The sequence below is a fragment of the Cotesia typhae genome, unplaced genomic scaffold (assembly GCF_013202065.1).
Source record: "Cotesia typhae breed Kobodo isofemale line unplaced genomic scaffold, CoteBio_Ctyphae contig_5, whole genome shotgun sequence".
Taxonomy (NCBI): Eukaryota; Metazoa; Arthropoda; class Insecta; order Hymenoptera; family Braconidae; genus Cotesia; species Cotesia typhae.
The window spans coordinates 11633808-11656616 of NW_027423757.1; the positions used below are offsets into that span (position 1 = coordinate 11633808).

The 22809-nt window shown below is 28.8% G+C and overlaps 2 protein-coding genes and 1 non-coding gene across 10 annotated transcripts in view; 2 read left to right on the top strand and 1 right to left on the bottom strand.

Annotated features, from left to right (window-relative positions):
- Nachra3 (nicotinic acetylcholine receptor alpha3 subunit) overlaps positions 1-22809 on the bottom strand; it is a 78723-nt gene that overhangs the window by 32918 nt on the left and 22996 nt on the right. The gene's annotated exons all lie outside the window — the stretch shown is intronic.
- On the top strand, positions 10852-10924 carry Trnan-guu (transfer RNA asparagine (anticodon GUU)). The gene has a single exon. It is a non-coding gene; the product is annotated as a tRNA-Asn (tRNA).
- On the top strand, positions 12864-15518 carry LOC141530424 (juvenile hormone esterase-like). Its single transcript, XM_074247506.1, has 5 exons — positions 12864-13025; positions 13096-13236; positions 13945-14493; positions 14575-14753; positions 15242-15518. The coding sequence occupies exons 1-4, from the start codon at positions 12864-12866 to the stop codon at positions 14680-14682; spliced, it is 960 nt and encodes a 319-aa protein (XP_074103607.1). The 3' UTR covers positions 14683-14753; positions 15242-15518.

The following is a 22809-nucleotide window of genomic DNA, read 5'->3' on the forward strand; positions in this document are numbered from 1 at the left end:
TCATTTGAATACCCACATGCATTTTTGATATATTTTTCATATATATATATATATATATATATATATATATATATATATATATATATATATATATATATATATATTTATCATATATATAAATATATAAAATATATGAAAAATTGATGTGGGTATTCAAATGAAAGGTCTCGATGAGTGTAATATCGAGATGAGCTTATATCTTCAAAAAATTGATCAGTTGACAAGATAGCAAAGTCAGTTCTTAATTATTGACATTTTTTAAGATATAAGCTCATTTTGATGTTGCCCTCATCAAGAGCTTTCATTTGAGTACCCATATGCATTTTCATATATTTTTCATATATATATATATATATATATATATATATATATATATATATATATATATATATATATATATATATGAAAAATTGATGTGGGTACTCAAATGAAAGGTCTCGATGAGTGTAATATCAAGATGAGTTTATATCTTTAAAAATGTCTATAGTTCACGAGATACAAGATCCAAGACCTTTGCAATTACCCTAAAAAAATTTTAAAAATTAAAATAATCACCTAAATATTTTCTTAAATTAAAAACAGCATTAATCAAAATAAATTAGTGATAAAATACCCGAAAGCAGATTAAAGAAGATTAAATTTTCATTAACAAAATACCGCGGGTAAATAGAAGAGCACTAACTAAAATCCATTAATTGGCCGGTGCAGTAAAGGTTGAATGAATGAATGAATGAATAAATAAATAAATAAATAAATAATAATAACACAATACTTGATAAACATCTACTGAAGTTGATTGAAATATCCACTAAGCATTATGAAAGGCAATATAATATAATATCACACCATAATAATAATAAAAATAATAATAATAATGATAATAATAACTAAATAACATCATTAAACCGTAAACGTGGCGAGCAACAGGTGATTGGATGCATCACATCAACAGTAGTCAGAATAGACAAGTATCAATAGTAATAAAGTCCAGAGGAGCGGTATAGATCTACACAGGTAACTTCAAAACCGAATTAAAACAACCGCCAAGTATAATTTAATCTATACATTATAAATAACCTCGTTCAAAACGTTTCAGGTCCTATAGACTTCTGGTAAGTGACCGAGATTAGATGAGAAATCCGGGATTCGAGGTTCCGGAATAATAATTGAGCCATTCACCAGCACCACCAGAGTATCCATAATCACCGGTGGATTCATCTTGTGCCTGCAAATACGTGGCCTGGTTATATATTTCTTGTTCGGAACTTCCCGTAATTTATACTCCCGAAGGTTTATTTATGGATTTGACATTCGGAAATTTTGCAGAATTACTTGTATAATTGAAAATTTTCAAAAATTAAGAAGGTTTTTTTTTATAATTTTGCATTTTTGGCAAATTTGAAAAATTTATTTCAATTTTTGATGGAAAAAAATTTTTTTTTCTTCAAAAAAGGGATTTTTATCTGACAGTCTCTTACTTGACATTTTAAAGACTGAAAATTAATGATAATGAATGATGATTGATGAAATGGACGCGTACTTTTGGAGAAACAGCCAGTACAGTATTTATAGAAGCGAAAATGAAATATTTATTACAGGAGTTTTGTTGTCCCTTAGGATTTATATCTGACAGAAGTAAAGGGGATGAAATATGAGCATCGATGAAGAACCAGGTAGAGTAAAAATATCTCGAAACTTTTACACTTGGGCTCGAAAGTGTGAAGGTGAAGATGCCGGTGGCACTTTTTGCGGCTACCGTGGGTATACACTAACTCCAGGGAATACTTCCAGTTGTTATCTTTCGTGCGACCGGGCTAAAAAATGTTATATATATTATGAAAAAGTTCATCTCTTTATACACACAACTACTAAGTACTTTTGTATTATATATATTTGTTCTTCCGCTCATGTGTAATTGCGCCGTGATAATTAGACTGTGAGATATTACACATGTATATCCATCGAAAAAATAAAGACGATATTAAATTAAGTATTTATGCAAGCTCGTTAATTTTTTTAAAGATAAACCCACGGAAATTATTTTTAATTTAACTTCCCTTGTAATAAATCCCACGGCTGTTTGTTTTTTTGTTAGTTTTTTTCTCGTTCCCGGAAACTGGAACATCAAAAGATTAATCGCTGGAAATTGGGGAGTAAGTAGTCATTTTTGAGGGTAAAGATTACTGCCGACGTAGTTTACTTTTGTTCTACCGCTCATACTTCACTTTATAACTACCGAGGTTTTTTTTTTATCTTTGTTCTATAATTTTTCACTGCAATTTAATTTTTTTTTAAGTCTTTTAAAAAAAATTAATTTTTTATTTTTAACCCACTAAAATTTTGATTAAATTATTCATTAATGTTGATGTTAATAATTTTAAATAAATTATTCATTAATTTTGATGTTAATAATTTTAAATAAATTTTTAATAAAATATTAATAAAAATAGTTATTTATAATTAAAAGAAAATAAAAATCTAATATTTAAAAAATGTAGTATTATAAAAAGACATAAATTTAGAGTGCTTATTTAAATAATTAATATATTTTATTGTGATGATTATTAATCTTTTATAAATTTATTTTTTATCGTCTCCCCTTTTTAAATTTATTCAAAAAGTAATTAAAAAAATAAAATTTCCAAAAATGTTACGCAAATTTATTCAAACCTAAAAAAAAAAAACCACCAAAAAATTCAATCATCCCCAGACAAAAAATAAAAATGTAAAAATTACATCATAAATAGTAATAAGCGTCGCTTCGTATAAAAAAACTATAAAAATTGGAGTATTAAATAACATTTTTATAAATTCAAACTTTGAATGTTAATTTTCAGAGCTTTCAATATAACATTTACATTTTACAATGTAATTCTTGAAAAATCTGTAATAATTACAATCTGAAACTATAATTTTTCAAATGAAGCGCCACGTAACATTATATAATGTAATTTTTGCCTTTTTAAAGTCCAAATGAGCTCTAAATTCCAGTTAATTACCAAAATATTCCAAACAACCACTCACATCCACTCCAAAAATTCCCCGAATAAAATGTACCAATTCATGCAAAACGTCAATTACCAAATCTCCGTGATTTACAACATACTCCCTTATCCCGTACAAAATCCGTACAAATTTTAATGTTCTCGACTCTTGCTTGTATACAATAATGCTCCAATACAATAATTTATCCTCTTACTCAAATAACAGCGATAAATTGCCAACGAATAGCAGTATACCACCGCAATCCGTTTATTAATAACGATTAGTTACAACACCCATTATATTCAATTTGGCCCTCTCCCTTCCGATTCCGAAGCACTCTCCATTGTGCACAGTAGTGGACTGCTCGTGCTGGTAAATTCGAGCATTTTTTCACTATCATTCAGTTAATACCAGAGTCCCGCGGGGATGAATTTACAGTGGCGCCCAATCGGGTATTACTCAAATGTTGCAATTCCTCTTACTCCACACTGCATGTACCACTGTTTGTTCTGATTTTAATATTTATTTATATTTATGCCACCCGTGAATGCCCCTGAAAATAGCCGGATTTATTGCGCTCGTATATTTTATTTATATATATATATATATATATATATATGGATATGGGGTGGGTGTTTATTCAGATAGCGAGAGAGAGATACGGCTGATCTATTGACAAAGATCATTATGCCCGCAGGGTGTTATAAAACACTCTACCCTTTCTCTTTTCGGGAAAGCTCGACGGTAACTTTTTTGACAGTTAGACACGCTAAACATATCTTCACTATTATACATATATCTCCACACTTTAGGCAATGTGTCTATCTATATATAGATAACATAACATATTGTGCGCTGTACAGCAGAAGGAAGCTTACTTGTAAAACTTAGTATCTCCTCGTAGCTCTTAGTTAAGTTCCGAAGAGTAGAAGGAGGAAGACGACTGTAACTAAAGCAAGGAAAAAGAAGAAGAAGAAGAAGAAAATGGTAAACCTCAACAACTTAGTCCTTCTTTGTTGCTGCCGGTAAATTTTCCATCCCATCCACTCGACCTGTCATGTCTTCAAGCCGTTAAACTTGGCGCCTAAGTGTCAACTTTCGGGGAGCTAGCTTGTCATATCGCGATTACGTGTTTCATTATTTTCGAGCCAAGAGCTGAGTCGGAACGGAGAACCGAGCTTACTTTAAGCTCACACGACCACGCAACCCCTAACTACTTGAATATTATATTTATTTGTTGGCTGGTTGTATACCAGGCACTTGCGCATTACTCGCTGCTGCACTGACAGCTTTTATGTTACGGGATTTTCGGGATTACGCAATTGTCGTGTGCAATCGCCGAAGCATTCAGATGGAAGAATCTCCGAGGTTTAAATCTGCGGGAGATTACCGCCCTGGATTTGGATGTCTTGAGGTTATTTAGTGGCGTCCAAGTCGGGAGAACTTTTTACGCTGATGGAAAAAGTAACTTTGTTTGGAAAGTGCGGTTTTTTTTTATTGAATTTTGGAATTTTGGGGTTGGGGTGAAGATTTTTGGGAAGAATTTGGTCAAAAGTGGAAAAAATATAATTTTGATCCCTAATTTTTGCATTTTTTTTTGTATTGTATTTATTTATGTACACCACTCCAAATTATAAAATTAAATTAAAACTTAATTCAAGAAAAAATTATTTTATAGCTTGGTGATTTGAAAAAAAAAAAAATCAAACTAAATTTTAATAAATTATTTAGATCAAAATTAGAATTTCTGCGGTCAAGAAATAATTCTTGTAATGCCTGTCAACTTCAGCGTCATCTGATACTACAGTAATTGACAACTTTGAAAATTTTAAACAAACTTCTTTTTGCAAAAAACTTATTATCTATCTATCTACTTAGAAATTTATTGCAAAAATATGAATCAAAATGTAAAAAGTTTATAAGATTGTATAGTTTGAAATTTTTATAGATTTTTTCATTATTCTGCAGATATTTTTTACATATTTTTGATGTATTTCACTTCTCGTTGAAATATATAAAATAGATTTGAAATTTTGCCAAAAGTTAGCCATTGAAAATATATTTTTCATAGTTTTCATAGATACTACTCATTTATTTTTAGTATGCTTTTTAAATTCCAACAATATTAATGGTGCTAAAAAAATCAATTAAAATCAAGAAGAAAAATTTTGAAAAAAAAATTTTTTTTCAAAAATTAAATAATAATTTTCTAGATTTTCTTGATTAAAAATGTATTTTTTTCATCAGTGTAAAATTTTCTCATTCAACATAAAAAAAAAAAAAAAAAAATATTGAATAAAAAAATAAAAAACAAAAAAACTTTTAAACAAAATTAAAAACTTAAAATGTCACTTATACAATATTAAACTTTATTTTATATAGATTCTAATACATATATAAAATGTCCTGAATGCACCGTCCTTCCATTAAACTCCGAGGTCACGTAAAATTTTCTGTGGTCCGAGGTTATACGCATTTTCCATCGTCCCGCTTATTCTATTGCCCGAGGTTATCTGTCTTACAAAAAACGGTAACAGACAAACCGTCGACCTCCTTTTATCTTTTTATAACAATACTCCACATACTCCTTTCTCATAATTGCTCATTATAATAAAAGGTATTTTTATTCAGTACACCCTGGATGCATCACCAAAAAGGCAACTTAAAGATCTCTGCACACGTTACCATTATTATTATCATCCTTAAAAGTTACAAGGGATAGAAATTTCCACTGTTTTCTTGGCATTATGCTCCCGATTTTCATCCACCGGGAAATTGTTATTGTTGGAGAATTATTGATGCAGAAAATAGCTGTGCATTTATGTAATATGTAATAGACTCGATCGGGAATCACCTGTATGATCCACTCGATCATGAGAATTTATTTTCTACTCGTGTAGGAACAAATTTTTATTGGTTTAATGCACGTTTCGCCTGATAGAAGCTCACTAGATTTCCCAAAGCTTTTTCGAGAGCCATAACTCTATCCTTTCGGAATAAAATATTCCATGAAAAACTAACAGTAACCTTTTATTAATTAAAAAGAGCCATCAACATTTTAGTGGCTGTAAAATATATTGTTATATCTCTCATGTCTGTAAAATTTTTTATCATTCCGAGCAAGGTACTTGTCAAAATGAATATAATGCTATATTTATATTCCGATCGTTAACTTTCTCAAAGTGGATGAGAAAAAGTACACACTATTTACGATCTTGCAGGGAAAAATCGCTTCAAACTTAATGTCTGAGTACATCATAAATTATTTTGTCAACAAACTTGTTATTGGCCCATTAAAAATACAACAACCATCAGAATAATGGGAGAAAATGTAAAAAAATATTTTTTGGCATCAGTTTTAGCTAAAAAATTGTTTTAAAAAATATTTTAAAGTGACCATTGTTAAAATAAAATTTTGCTTTTGTTAGGTGAATAAAAGATGAAGCGCAAAAAGTGGAAAAATTCTATTCTATGATAAAAAAAACATCGTTTATATAGATTTTTAATATTTATTGTGAAAAAGTTCCCGAGGAAAAAAAATATATAAAAAATTTATATTTATGCGTATGGAAAAAAATTGAAATTTTTTTAACATCGTTAGAAGGTTAATAAATAACTTTTTTATATGTGATCTATCTACCAAAAATGCTTACTATGTAGCAATTAAATATTATAATAAACTACCGAATGAGTTAAAAACACTGAATGTATCTAAAAAAGCTCTAAGAAAAAAATTAATAAATAAAAATAAATAATTAAAAAAATTAATAAATATGAAGAAATTTTTTTATTTTTTAAGTACGAAAAAAAAAAAAAAAAAAATTAAAAAAAAATTACATTAAATAATGTAACGTGGCGCTTAATATAAAAAACTGGAAAAATCACAGGTTCAGATGTTAATTATTACGGATTTTGTAAGAATTACATTGTAAAATGTAAATATTACATTGAAAGCTCGGAAAATTAACATTCAAAGTTTGAACTTATAAAAATGTTATTTAATACTCCAATTTTTCCGTTTTTTTTTTTTTTTTTTTTTTTTTTTTTATATATAAAGTGAAGCTTATTACTATTTATAATGTAATTTTTCTCTTTTTCTTTTCTCCATGTGGAATAAAAGTATTAAATTTTGTGAAAAAGTGCAAGATATCTTATCGAATGAATAAATTTTGACAATATTTAGGCAAAGATATTGACCGCGGTTTAATGAAATTTGATTCTCCTTTAAATCCCAACCGATTTGAGAGGACTGCGTTAGAATGTATATAGAGTGGAGCGGTTCATAATCAAGATGCTGACGTTAACGAGAATACCCGAGCATTAGCGAGTTCGTAAGCAACATAATTACCGACGTATAACAAGGTCAGGGCAGATCTAATCAATTTGTGTTATTTTGGCTTTGCACTGAGATTGAGAGTTAACGAACTAAAAATTCCCATCTCATGATGTATACTATACACTACACACTTTACAATATATATATATATATATATATATATATATATATATATATATATATATATATATATTCTACATTATAAACTCCTTTTTCATAAACTTTAAGGCAAATCCCCTTCAGACAATTCTCTTCAAAGTCTGGCTCAAAACTAAACTTTCCTTCCTAAATTCATACTAGTCTTTTGATAAACTGACGTTGATTATTTCTTTTGTTAATTAAATAACTTTAATTGGATAAATTATTATCGGTGGAAATAAAAAAGTCAGCGTATTTAACCGACAATGACTGACGGGGAGAAATTTAAATGAGGGGAGTTATGTAAATTGCTTACAATAGTATCAGAGTATCGCAATCTTGGGACAAAGCTAATACCCTTGTATTAAACAAGCATTGTTAGACACGGATGCTAAGAGAGTGGATAAACACCGAGCACTAGATTTTGTTTCATCCTGCTGTACCGGGATCATAGATTTTCATTATCGAGTCCGTTTGATTGGTAACACGATAGAAGAGAAAAGTGCGGCTTAAAAATCCGACCTTTAAAATAAAAAACTCACTCAATTTTTCCGAGTTGAGTGTTGACCATTGTTTCTGGACACTGTGCAGTCACTTTTTGTTCCCAGGCTCGATAGGTGAATTTTTTTTTTAGTCAAAAATGTAATTCCTTTCCAGCTGAAATTTATTTCGCTTGTTTTCCATTTCCTGCAGGTTGACCAGAGGGAAATTTTTAAAATCAATTGAAAGGATCGTTAAATTTGAAAGTAAAATTCCGGGATCGCTCCTATATTTCAGCTTGTCAGTGTATGCCTACTGGGAATAAAATATTGAGTTTTTATACTCCGTTTTACTTTTTATACTATCCTTGCAATTTTTTTTTTTTTATCTACTACGAATTTGTAATAGGGGATACTTCCGATTTATTATTTTTTGAATGGTTTATAATTTCGGGGGATGTTAGGAATTTATACATTGTTTCAAGAAGACCATTTCTTTTCGACACGTCATAATGTAGGGATAATAAAATTCTTATAAGGGCGTTTTATGACCCGGAGACCCTAAAATAATATGAACCCTCGTAACTTGTCAGCAGAAAAGTTGGAAAATCCTTTTGAATTTTAGAAGATATTCAATTTTTGAAATTGCTGGGATGTTTGTACAGTCGCTTTTTAATATATGAAGTCATTTTGTAAGGTTAATGCCGCGTGCATATTCTGTGATTGTGTGAAGAGGAACTCATTTATTCTTCAGTCAATGAAGTGCAATGTAGAGAAATTTAGAAGTTTAGATTCGAGGGAAAATTGCATTTTTAAGAAGAAAAAACAATTTTTAATTGGTTAAAAAAATAAATTTATCAATTTTTTTTTCAATGTCTATTTATAAAAATTTTTTATTGATAAATTTACATTTTCTAATTAATATTAGAGCAAGAAAATTAATTCAATCTACAGTTATTTTTAAATAGTTGGAAAATTTTAATAAAAATCAAACTAACAATTTTAGTTTGAAAAGACTTTAATTACTTAATGAAAGACTCAAAAAGATTGTATCCACAACAAGATAATTTTCGATAATTTTCATCATTAAGCACCAAAGTAATTAATGTTCAGAAAACTTGGAAACAAATTGTTCAAAACTCATAAATTTCTTTGGGTAAATTCACTGAAACTTAATATGAAAACTCAAAAATTGAAAGAATATTTTGACTTATTAAAAATTTTATTATTAGAATAATTTAGTCAATCGAAAAAGCATCAGTTAAACCCTGTCAAACCGGCGATAGTTCGGCTAACAGGCAGAAGTTGAATCAAATAAATCATCTTCTCTTTTCGTCATCTACTAAATGGATCAGTAATGACCCTACTGATTGACAAATAATTTTCCAAAATCATTAGCTTAACACAGACATAAAATAAGTGTCTACAAAGGGACAAAATTTAAATTACTTCGCCCTCTAGCGATGTCACATCGACACAGTCACATTTTCCTTCTTAATCCTTCACAGTTATCAGATTTGAGTCCGCTACTAATAATATTTATTGTTTGTTAAATTTATTTGCTTCGTCACAGCTCATAACAACAATGCCTGAACTACATTTAAGTCACCGGCATTATAAAGTTTATCATAAAAAATAGCTTTGTATTTTATTGTGCAAACTCTGAGATTAATCATAAATTAATCCGCCAGATCATCAATATTTACAAAAATTTATTTATCACCAAAAGTTTTTTCGCTATGCAAAATATCGTAACAAAAAAATAGAAATCAAGATTTCTACGATATACATTAGCTAGTGCAGAATATTAATATCACAAACATCATAAAGAATCGATAAAAGACATAAATAAGGGTGACTAATTAAAATAGTTGGGATGAATGCATATAGCGTCTGCATAATATGCTGTAATGAGCGCAGTAGAGAATGCAAGATAACATAAAGAGGAATTTGGGATATGAATGTAGCAGTGGTTAGCTATTTTTTTTACTGTATGCGGTCGCAACCGCCTATATGCCCGATTGACCAGTACATCATTACTCAGCCACACAGACTTACACATATAAACGACACACAGAGGGTCAAGTAATCTTCATGATTCAAGTACCTTCCGTTAATTGTTACCAAAACGTTTCATGCTAAATTTATACATAAGCGTGTGTACAATTTTGTGGTTTGCGATAAAGTGTCGCACCTTATCGGCTATTTGTTCGGTCGTAACCACAGTTTACAAGCCGTAATGAGTTTTATTTACAAAAGCTCGACAATTAAATTTGTCAACGGATAATTGCAACGGTGCAAATAATTAAATGTTTCATACCGTGTAATATAAGTTACATGCATGTAAATTAAGCTTTTTGTCTAATTTTTACATAAGCATTTCTGCAATCTTGACATTAAATTTTTTTTTCCATGTTCATCCATTAAATCTATATATATATATCCTATAGGATCAATGTTTAATTTGCTTGATGGCGATGAAAAAGGTAAAACGAAAAATCCCATTTTTTGCATGGAAAAAGTTTCAAACCAGCTGAACATGCATCAAAGTTTTAAATATCAGCTTTATCTCTGTCTTATTTTATTTATTTATATTTATTTATTTGCTGTGTATACGCCCGACTCACTTTGCGTGCAAAAGTTTGCTGACAGATAAAATGGATTCGATTGTTTCATGAATATACATGTATTCCAACATGAACAATAAAATAAAGTGAAAGTGATATATATATCTGATACTTATTCAATGTCATTTGCATTTGGCTTTCTTATTTTTCTTCCTCAGGTTCGCATTTAACTTTTTCATGCTCACTGTAATCATATTTAATATTTTACCGAATATTTTTCATGTTTTAATAAAAAAAAAAATGGTTACAAGTCTATAAATATATTGTAGCTCACTTTGACCCATCTGCCTCTGTGGCGCAATGGCTAGCGCGTTCGGCTGTTAACCGAAAGGTTGGTGGTTCGAGCCCACCCAGGGGCGATCTTTTTTATTGAATTGTTAATTAATTGTTTTTAACAAAATTTATCTTTATTGCACAACTTTTTTCTCTAATTTTTTTTTTTTTGTGAAAAATATTTTTTTAATTTTTACTCCGAGCAAATTTAATTCAATATTCAAGTTTCATAAAAAATATTAAAATATTCTATTCAAATAATTTTATTTTCCATTCGGCAAATAATACGGAAAATATTTTAAAGGGAGAATTCTTGGGGAATAATCATTCTATACACACACTGATAATTCTTTATCTTGTGTTATTTTAAGAAGTTCTACGTCCGCCCGCTAGGTGTCTAAAACGACAAAGTTAGTTCCTAAGCAGAGTGTTGTTGGAAACTTTTATAACCGATTTGTGTGGAAGGAAAATTTGTCAATCAGTAGGGTCATTACTGATCCACTTAGCAAATGATGATCGCTGGGGATGATTCCTTTGATTATGCTCCGCTCCTGGCGTCCGAACTATCGCACGGTTCGTCATGGAAATCCTGATGCTACTCTGATTGACAAATTTTTTTTAATATTGATTTATTAAAGTAAAATTTCACCAAAACTGAAAATAATTGATTATTCTTAAACTTAAAAATAATGTTTTTCTTTAATTTTTTTCTTAAAAAAAAAAAAAAAAAAAAAAAAAAAAAATAATCAGACATTTCAATGATGTTGAAAAAGAATTTAAGTATTTAATTTTAATTGTAATTAAAGTTAATAAATTTTCTTTTTAATAATTAGAAAAAAATAATTTTGTAAAGTGGCTTAAAAAAATTTTTTTTTTAATTTTTTGATAGCTTGTGTCACAAATTTAATTAAAATTAAAAAATGAAATTTTTTTTTATTTTGTTATTAAAAACAAATATTTTTATGGAAAATTTTTGACCAATGGATTCCGAAAACATTGAACTTGAACGTTTAAAAAAATCCACGGAAAAAATATTTCTGTATATATTGATTAAAGCCAGCTGAAACATTTTTTGCAACAGTTTTTTATAAATAAAAAAAAATTTGCGTACAAATTGTACTTTAAGAAAAATTTCGTAGAGGAGACATTAGACTATTTACTAATAAATACTGTCAAAAAAATTATATTTATTTTAAAGTTAATTTTAATTGATAATTTAATTTTATTAAATAAATTATTAGATGTATTTCATTAATAAAATAAATCAATGGAATATTTAAAATTAAAAGGTCATAATTATTAAAAATAAAAAATTTTTAAAGCAAGTCACAAAAATATTTGATTATTTGTCATAAATCACAAGACATTCTAATTAATTAATTTTGTATAAAAGTAAAACGTCAATATTAAAACACAAGAGTGTCATAACACTCGTTACCTAATACAATAATTGACTAGCCCGAATACATAATTTTAAAATCAATTTTCACTCGACTTATCTTAATTTCACGTAATCAATGAATTAACTTCCACTAAAAATAACAACTAAATTAAAATAATTGCCGATAACATAAAAAAATAAATTATCACACTACATTATATTTGTTGACATTAATACTAGTTAAGAATCTGATATTGACAGAGGTTGTTCATCGGCAACTGAGTAAACATGATCAGTTATATCATGTTTTGCTTTAATTTCCTGTATAACGCGTGATTTACACCTCAAGCGGCCGATATTAAATTAATAGCCACCGCTGTCAATTCAAAACTAATTTCAACATCAAATTTAGATAAAATTGTATTTAAATTAAAAAAAAAAAAAAAGTTATTACAGTATTAGTAAAACATTCATTTACGTCAATGTAAACATTTATTTATATTATATTTTACGCTTTAAGTCTTTCATATTAAAAAGTCACGTACACAAAAAATACTCAGTTAATAAATAGTTGATTTTATTTGATTAAAAATTCATTTTTCATAAAAATGGAGAGATTTTTATTTGAAATTTTTATTGTAAGCATGTTAATCGGGCTAGTAAATTCTAGAATTATTACGATTGTAAGGACGAATAACGGACGTGTGCTCGGCAGAGCTTTACTGACTGTTCAATCGGGCAAAGAGTACATCGCTTTCAAAGGCATACCGTACGCTAAACCGCCAACCGGCCGCCGCAGATTCAAGGTAACTTTTTTTGTTAATCTATTGATTGCTGTGCTGTTAGCAAAAAATTTCGCACTAAATAAACCATTAGCCACCAGAAGAGGCTGATAGTTGGGAGCCGACACTTTTGCGAGCTCTAAAGGACCCAAATCCTTGCTCGCAATTTGATATTGACACGCTGGAAACTATCGGGTATGAACATTGTCTGTATTTGAACGTGTATACGCCTCGGGTAATTATCGAATATTAATTAAAAATAATAATTATGAATAAAAGTAAAATATTTTTTAATATGTATCACGGAAAAAAATTCCTGTTAAAATTATAGATAAATTTACAGTTTTATTATTGTCAGGATTTAGCTGTTAAATGTACATAAAAAAAAATGTAAATTTAGTGTGGAAAAATTTTTTAATTTACAGTGAAAAAATATTGACTTTATTTAGAAAAAAATGTAAATTTAGCCTGTGGAAAAATTCTTAAATTTACACTTTAATAATTTTAATTTAATTTAAAAAAAAATGTAAATTTAGTATGTGGAAAAATCTTTAAATTTACAGTGAAAAAATGTTGATTTTATTTGGAAAAAGATGTAAATTTAACGTGTAGAAAAATTAAAAAATTTACATTTAAAAAATTTTGAATTAACTTTGAAAATAATGTAAATTTAGCGTGTGGAAAAATTCTTAAATTTACACTTTAATGATTTTGAATTAACTTGGAAAAAAGTGTAAATTTATCGCGTGGAAAAATGTCTAAATTTAGAATAAAATAAATTTAACATTAGGAAACTTGTAAATTTCACATTAAAAAAATTAATAATATAAATTTCATTAAAAAAATTTCTGTAATTTTCACAAATTATTTTTTCCGTGTATAAATAATCATATCATCAAATATAAAAAAAATATCCTAAACAAAACTAAGTTAAAACATTTAGGTTCGATCATATGATACTCGATTGCGAGCAGTGATGGTCTGGATCTACTACGGAGCGTTCATTTCCGGCTCGATTGACAGCAAATTCTACGGGCCTGATTATCTGATCGAGAAGGACGTGGTAGTAGTCGCGATGAACTATCGATTAGGAGCCTTAGGCTTTCTGTCGCTAAACCACGCGAATTGCACAGGCAACGCCGGACTGAAGGACCAACTTTTAGCGCTTAAATGGGTCCAAAAGAACATAAAAAACTTCGGCGGAGACTCGCGAAAAGTGACGATTTTCGGGGAAAGTTCTGGAGCAGTATCTATTCAACTTCACAAATTATCAGGTGCTTCGAAAGGATTATTCCGGGCGTCGATAGCAATGAGCGGCTCGCCACTCAATTCATGGGGTTTTTCTTCCTCGAAGGAAGCCGAAAGCGGCGCTTTTAGTTTGGAACGTAAACTTGGAATTAATACTGTTGTTAAAGACGTGTTGCTTGAGGAACTTTATCACAAAACTTTTCAAGATATTGTGAGCGCCACTAATTGGCTTATTCCCGACCTGGTAGATACTTTTTATCCTTATGGTTAATGTCATTTATTTTATTACAATTGTAATTTCAAATTAATGCGCGATCGTTTAAAGATGATCTTCAATAGAAGCCTGCCGTTACCGTTTAAGCCGATGGTCGAGATTCCAGCGAGTTCTAATGGAAGTTATTTTATTACCGGAATATCCTATCAAGAAGTATAGGGAAAGAAAATTTTACCAAGGGCCACAAATTATGGGATTTACCAGCGATGAAGCTTTATCCTTTACTAGACGTGAGTTTTCAAAATAAATTTACGAAAAATTGGCCATTAAAGAATGACGGAAAAAGGCTTGACTTAATTTTAGTAATTAAAAATTAAATTAATAAAGTAATTTCAAAATTTCATTTTTAATAAATTTTAAAAATATATATAAATGTAAAACATTAAAAAAAATTTTTTTTCAACATAATTTTTGAAATAATTCATTTTTACGAAGATTTTTGTATTTAAAAATTCAATAAAATTTTTTTTTTTTTAAATTTAATTTATAATAAATTTAAAAAATATATACTTACAACATATATATGTAAAATTGATAAAAAAAAAATTTTTTTTAAAATGATTCTTAAAAAATTGAATTTTTAAAAAATTTCTGTGTTTACAAATTTTTTAATTTTAATTTTAATTCTAAATTGAGACTTAAATTTATGTTGAAAAAATTATAATTACTCTTTAAGAAAAAAGTGACGATGTTTTTTAATTTTAAAAAATTTTTCTAGCCGTGGGAATACTGTTTCAAATGATCGGCAAGCAATTAACTGACAATCTTCTTCAACCGGCATCAGATTTGAGTTTCATAGCCGGAATAGACCTCACACAAAGATATCTAACGGCTTTCGGTAAAGCGTCGATTTATTACTACCGTAATTCCTTTGATTACGATCAGTCGTTGCACAAAATCGAAGGCAACAACAATTTTCCAGGCACTGGACATGCAGATGATGTCGCCTATATTTTTTACATCCGTTCTAAACGCCAGCCGGTTGGTTATTGGAGCACTGTAAAATAATTAAATAAATATTTTTTATACAACTAATAGAGTACCGAAATTGAAAAATTAAATTATCAATTACGATCCCACCTCGGGCGATATTTGTTCGAATAAAATTTTTTTTTTTTTAGTTATAAATATAAACTCTGAAAAACAGAATCGATGAATTTCAATTAATATTCATTTAATTAACAATATATTTAATCTAAATTTATTTCATCACCGCTGAATAATTGAGTAAGCTGTATTTATATGTCATGCTCCACCGCGGAAAATTTTGTTACGATATTTTGCAAAGCGAAAAAACTTTTGGTGATAAATAAATTTTTGTAAATATTGATGATCTGGCGGATTAATTTATGATTAATCTCAGAGTTTGCACAATAAAATACAAAGCTATTTTTTATGATAAACTTTATAATGCCGGTGACTTAAATGTAGTTCAGGCATTGTTGTTATGAGCTGTGACGAAGCAAATAAATTTAACAAACAATAAATATTATTAGTAGCGGACTCAAATCTGATAACTGTGAAGGATTAAGAAGGAAAATGTGACTGTGTCGATGTGACATCGCTAGAGGGCGAAGTAATTTAAATTTTGTCCCTTTGTAGACACTTATTTTATGTCTGTGTTAAGCTAATGATTTTGGAAAATTATTTGTCAATCAGTAGGGTCATTACTGATCCATTTAGTAGATGACGAAAAGAGAAGATGATTTATTTGATTCAACTTCTGCCTGTCAGCCGAACTATCGCCGGTTTGATAGGGTTTAACTGATTCTTTTTTGATTGACTAAATTATTCTAATAATAAAATTTTTAACAAGTGAAAATATTCTTTCAATTTTTGAGTTTTCATATTAAGTTTCAGTGAATTTACCCAAAGAAATTTATGAGTTTTGAACAATTTGTTTCCAAGTTTTCTGAACATTAATTACTTTGGTGCTTAATGATGAAAATTATCGAAAATTGTCTTGTGGTTACAATCTTTTGAGTCTTTCATTAAGTAATTAAAGTCTTTTCAAACTAAAATTGTTAGTTTGATTTTTATTAAAATTTTCCAACTATTTAAAAATAACTGTAGATTGAATTAATTTTCTTGCTCTAATATTAATTAGAAAATGTAAATTTATCAATAAAAAATTTTTATTAATAGATATTGAAAAAAAAATCAAAATCCTTTTTTTTTTTTTTTTTTTTTTTGTAGAAAAAAATTTAAATAAATCTGTCAGTAATGTACAGTCTATGATGTTCTCTCTTCTCTTAGCAAATAAATTCATTCTACAGAGCATTCCACTCTTGCGAGTGTCTCTTCCAGTTACTCAGCTCGAGGACTAATTAAAAAAACCTCCAGTGAATTTTCCTTACAGTGAGTAAAATGTTTTTTATACACGTATATATGTATATATTATTTATATTTATATTTATATATCTACCTCTGACAGCTTTAGCCACAGGAAAAAAGTAACTTGCCCATTAGCATTGCTCAGAGCAACTTTTAAGTCGTTTCCCAGTTTTTTATCTTCTTTATACTTGATAAATAAGACGCACAAATTAAAATAAACCCAAACAAAACTCTCTGACTCCAAATAAAAAAATTCTTGTTCTTCTCATTAAGACCGTATTTAAATCCTGTCAATATTTATCAACTTTTAATATAGATATTATACACTTTTTTCCATGTCAGAGAAAATTTAAATTTAATAGTCAATTGAGTTGAATTTTAATTAACTTTGTCAGTTATACCAAAAAAAATAGTTCCTTTTTTTTTTTTTTTAATTACAACACTATTTTTTTTTAATTAATTTCTAATTAATTCATGTCCTAGACACGGAAAGTAAGCTGCGTCAAAATGATGGGAAAAATTTTTATGAATTTAATTTTTAAATTATAAAAATGTCAATTTACCATTGCAAAAAATTTTAATTTATTATATTGAAAAATTATTAAATTAACATTAAAAAAAAAAATCAGGCCTGTAAATTTACCAATTTTTTTTTTAACTATAAAATAATTTTTGTAATTTCTATAGATCCATACATTTAAACTAGCAACTTTGCAGTCATTATGTGAACTATAAATAAATAAAATTTTGCTTTATTAAATATTGACTTTTTGTTAAATTGCACTGTACTTTCTTAAATATTGACGATTTTAAAGATATAAGATCATCCCGAGGTTATACTCATCAAGAGCTTTCATTTGAGTACACACATGCATTTTTATATATTTTTGATACATACATATATATAATATATATAAATATATGAAAAATTGATGTGGGTACTCAAATGAAAGGTCTCGATGAGTGTAACATCAGGATGAGCTTATATCTCTAAAAATGTCAATAGTTACAATAGTCACAAGATATAGATATAAATACACTGGCCACAAAATTTTTCTTATTTTCTTAATAATATAGATTAAACAATTTTTTTTGTCAATACAAAATATTATTTGACAATAATAATGTTCCAAGTTAATTTCTAAAAAATTTTTCAATAAATATTCCATAATACCACCCAAAAAAAAATCCTTCTTTTCAAAATCCCCCACCAGCATTCTTTCCTAAAAGCCCAACTCTTCTCTCGAATTTCTAATTAACCCATCTCCGAGCACGAGTTAATTTTCCTCTTACCTCCCACCCGAGTTAAATTTATTGTCAAAGTAAAGCATGCTACTTTCGATAATCGAAATAAAAACTCATTAATTTCCCGAAGAAAGGAAAGAAGAAAAGATTTAGGTATAAAAGATCAGTGGAAGGAGAAAGCGATAGAGTTCACTGAGGGAGGTCGAGTACTGAAGTCATTACTGGGACAAAGGGAGCGGCCAATCGTGAAGAGAAAACCCGTCAGGCCGTCAGGATGGTTCTTCCTTCTTCGGTTCCTCCAGTCTCTGGTCTCCCGTATTTATATAGAACATAGACTCGGTACAGTATATAAACCCTCCGTCACATATACAGACCGCTCGCCATTCTACTCCTACAAGACACGGAAAAGCAGAGTGTTCTGACACGCGAACCTTCGGGATAGTGTGTATACCCTAGACAAAGCCAAAGAAAACGACTAAATGTTGATAAAAAATATTTGACGAGCTTCAGAGACAAGCTGTTGCAAACAGAAGCTCTACTCTGGATTTTTGACCCGTTTCTTCTACGGGTGTTAATTCTAGTGTCTAGTCTCGACGCGAGGGGCGCTACGTGCATAATACTCCTTACAATTGTTCTTTGTTTTGCCTACAATGGCAATTTTGGGCGAATAATTCTGAAAAAATCGAGGAAGAATTTAAATACAAAGAATTTTAACTGTTTGAGTGTCGATCCAATCGCAGAATGGCGTGGGCTAAATTTTCGTAACTTGCCAGAACAGAACGTTCGGGTTAGAACGTAGAACGCAGAACATAGAACACAGAACAGCGGAACTTAAACTCGACATTATAGTAGTTGTTGTATCACGCGAGGGCTGGCTTATTCCTTCATTCGACGGTGCAGGGTGTATTCTCCTATACTATGGGGGAGTAGGTATATACTTCAGCTAACTATGGACGCTCTGCGCTCGTATTTTGCAAACACTGCATATATAGTTAGCCGTGGCACAATCGTGTGCATCGGGCGTGCTACTGTTGCTTAACTTGCACGCGCCAATAAAGTCTATCGACCCCTTGCTCTGGGCTTCGCTAATTTAATCTTTCTATATCTTCGGGTGGATCTTTAAACAATTATGTCATACTGAGGTGACTTTCGTCAAAGAAATTTCTGGGTTTAACTCCAGGCGTTTTATTTTACTTGGTGGCAATAATAGTCGGGCGAGTTTTTGGAGGAATAATATTTTTGGAAAAAGTTTAACGGGAAATTCTGAGTTTGTGAAAAATCATTTTCTGCAGAGCCAAAAGGGCGGATTAAAAAATTTTTTTTCACTCCAACTTACCTAAAAATGTTTGTAATATTTAGATCTGTAAGAAAAGTGGATAAAAATATTTTTTAGTAATAATTTTAGGGTTACAAATAATCCAAACGATTTAAAGTTTGAATAATTAAATCAATTAATTAGAATCGATAAGGGTGAGGTGAGTAAAAATGAACAAGAGTTTATAATTTGAATATTGAATGTCAGACTTAAATTTGAACTTAAATTTAAATTTAAAGCACTGCAGATAACGCCAATTTTTTATGATTTGGATGAAATCATAAAAAATTGACAGAAAAAAAGATTTCTTCAACCAAAAAAATTTTAAGGAAGATCGAAATTATTTTAGAGCAAGAAGAAATTTTTTTGGCTTAAAAAAATTTAACTTCGTTCAAGAAATATTAATTTCATTCAAGAAATTTTAAATCTTCCTTAAGATTTTCTTTCTTTTTCTAAAAAAGCAAGCCAAAAATTTTAATTATAAAATTTATTCAAAAATATTATAGTTCAAAAATTTTAAATCAAAATTCAGAGTTAAATATTGAAAACACAAAAAAAAAAACTAATATCGTAAATATATCGTCTACTCTTTAAAAGCTTTCAAGCTTGTAAAATGATATTAGAAATAGTTTAATAAACATTTGAAAAAAAAAATATATATATATATATATTTTATTTTAGAATTTTATGAAAACAACTCCACAGGTATTAAACATTATTATTTTCCAATATTTCATTTATCCATTACCTTCTAGGTAGGTAGTAGATCTTATATCTGTATCGAATATTCGTATTCTGCCGATATGACTCCGACAATGTGCTGCGAAATGTCTCTCGACTCGAAAGCTGCCAGTTAATAAATAAAATCTGAAGCACACGGTGCATATAGGACATAGCTGCTTTTACTTTTCCAATCTCAATTTTTGCAATCCGAACGTCAAAGTGACGCATGCGTTTTGAAACTACGAAATATTGACGCTGGGATATCCTTGCTACGTTGAAACGCGTTAGGTCGATAATGCTTAAAAGAAATAACAACTATTACATTATTTTTTTATTTATATCCCTAAAAAATGTTCATATTCAGTTTTTATATTTCAAACTTACTTTTACGTACTTCAAGCTCCTGCTCCCTGATAATCGTTCGGATTTTTGCCCTTCGCGTGTAGGGGCTTTCCACTATCTCCGGACGAAACCCGACTGCAGGTCGAAGGTGCTTTTTCATGTTTCAGTCACTTGAACTTAACAGAAGATTAATCTGATCCCGAGAGTTTTCTTTGTACACACGTTATCCCGACAAACATTTGTCATGTATGTCCCTTGCAAAGACTTACTCTGCATACATCCATTTATTTCGCATTTCGACGGACAGATACCCAGAAAATAAATCGGTCACGATATCCCCTTGTGTCGATAATGGAAAAACTTTTGGAATTAAAAAATTTTTTTTAATATGTCTTTTACTTTTTTTTTTATCTTTAAGCTTTGATATTTAAATTTCTTCTAAAAAATAAGACGTAAAAAAATTCATTCGAATATTTTCGATATAAAATTTAATTTACTACAAAAAAGGTCTCTTATCTTTTTTTTTGTATCTTCAAAATTTAACTCAGTATATTAATTTCAAATTTTTAGACATATTTTTGATGACAAAATTTGAAAAAAATTTTTTTTTTTAAATGTTTTTTAATTTTGACTTGTTATTTTTTGTGTCATTTGCCATTCGACGATTGCCTTGGCATTAAAATTAAATAAATAAATTTTTTATTTCTATAAAATTAAAAATTAATAAATCCGTAAAAATATTTGTAGCTTTAAATCAAGATTTTCTTTTCCTTTATTCTTCATTTCTTCTCGTTATCTTTGTTTGGTCTGAAGCGGGCTTAAAATAGCAGACTGAAAGTAAGTGCGATAAATATATTGTGAATTAAATCAGGCGTAGCTCGAAGATATCTCGTCGAACCGAATGGAATCTCGGCTTGGCTCGGTGAAATACTACTCAACTGCACCCTATTCCACTATTCCACTATTCCACTATTCCACTCGACTCTGCTCTATTCGTCACGATCTTCATCAAAACTGATAGTTTTTACCTTTCTCGATCGTGACGGCAAGGATCGAAGAGCTTCTTGCAGCCCACTGGAGCAAAACACGTTACGATGACGATAATAGACACACGCGTTTCACTGAACAATAGCCTGAGGTTCGTATCGGAATGAAGCTATATCATCCAGGGAAAAATCAAGAGCCAGAGGTTGAAGGGGGAAAATTTTTTACTTTCAATCGAGCTTTGCTTTTGCAAAATTTGCTAACTTTAATTACCATTTTAATTTGCATTTAAGTTAAGAATTTTCAAGGGACTGTGGGAGGTAATGATAGTGATAATGATAATTATGATGATTAAAAATTAACTTAAAGTTTTATGAAGGAAATAATTGTAATTATTCCAAGCGTAGGTAATAAAATTTATTTTTATAGTAAGTAATTGACATTTTATAAGACTTTAAAATAATAAGACGTATTTTTTATAGGAAATTTAAAATATTATAGTTCAAAATTTTGAGCTAAATATTAAATTGTAAAATACATTTTTTTGTAGGAAATTTAATTCTCTATAAAAAATAATTCTATCAATTTTTTGTCTCTGATTTTTTTGGAGAATTTTGAATTTGAAAGTTAAGAGAAAGTTTTTTAAAAATTTGTCATCAAAAATATGTTCAAAAATTTTAAATTAATTTACTGAGTTAAATTTTGAAGATACAAAAAAATCATTAAAGACTTTTCTTAAGAAATTTAATTTTCTACCAAAAGTGTGCTTATTAATTTTTCTCTACCTCTCATTTTTTAGCCAAAATTTGAATTTTAAATTTAGTGGAAAATTTTTTCAAAAATATTATCAACAAAAATTTGAAACTAAAATTTTAAGTTTAATAATCAAGATATTTAAAAATTACAAATAAAAAGTTTAATAAAAATAAAAATAATGGTTATCATTTTTTTTTAATCATAATTAATTATTAGCCTTAAAAAAAAAAAAAAAGAAAAAAAAATTTTTTTACACGCGCTTTCGGCATTTGTAACGCAATTTATCAATAATAAATTGAACGATATTTATTGCAAGTTTTTAAATATTTGTTAATTATTAAAAAATTTAATTTATTCCCAATAAATATTAATTAAAATTCGTACTTAAATAAATAAATTTTTTAACAGCTAATAAATTCCCTAATTATTAAATCTGTTTAAATGCTGAAGTTTCCATCCCCTGAAATTGATTCCTCCTTGATCCGTAGATCTTACAGTAGACTTACACCGCAAGTAGTTTGCATAATGAAAAAGATTCCGGCCTGCGATCGGGGAAGGAAGCAAAGAGGCAATAATCTCAACAAAGC

Coding starts and splice junctions, on each gene's coding strand:
- LOC141530424 (XM_074247506.1), top strand. CDS start 12,864: ATGTTAATCGGGCTAGTAAATTCTAGAATTATTACGATTGTAAGGACG. Junction 13,026..13,095: donor CCGGCCGCCGCAGATTCAAG/GTAACTTTTTTT, acceptor ATAAACCATTAG/CCACCAGAAGAGGCTGATAG. Junction 13,237..13,944: donor TGAACGTGTATACGCCTCGG/GTAATTATCGAA, acceptor TAAAACATTTAG/GTTCGATCATATGATACTCG.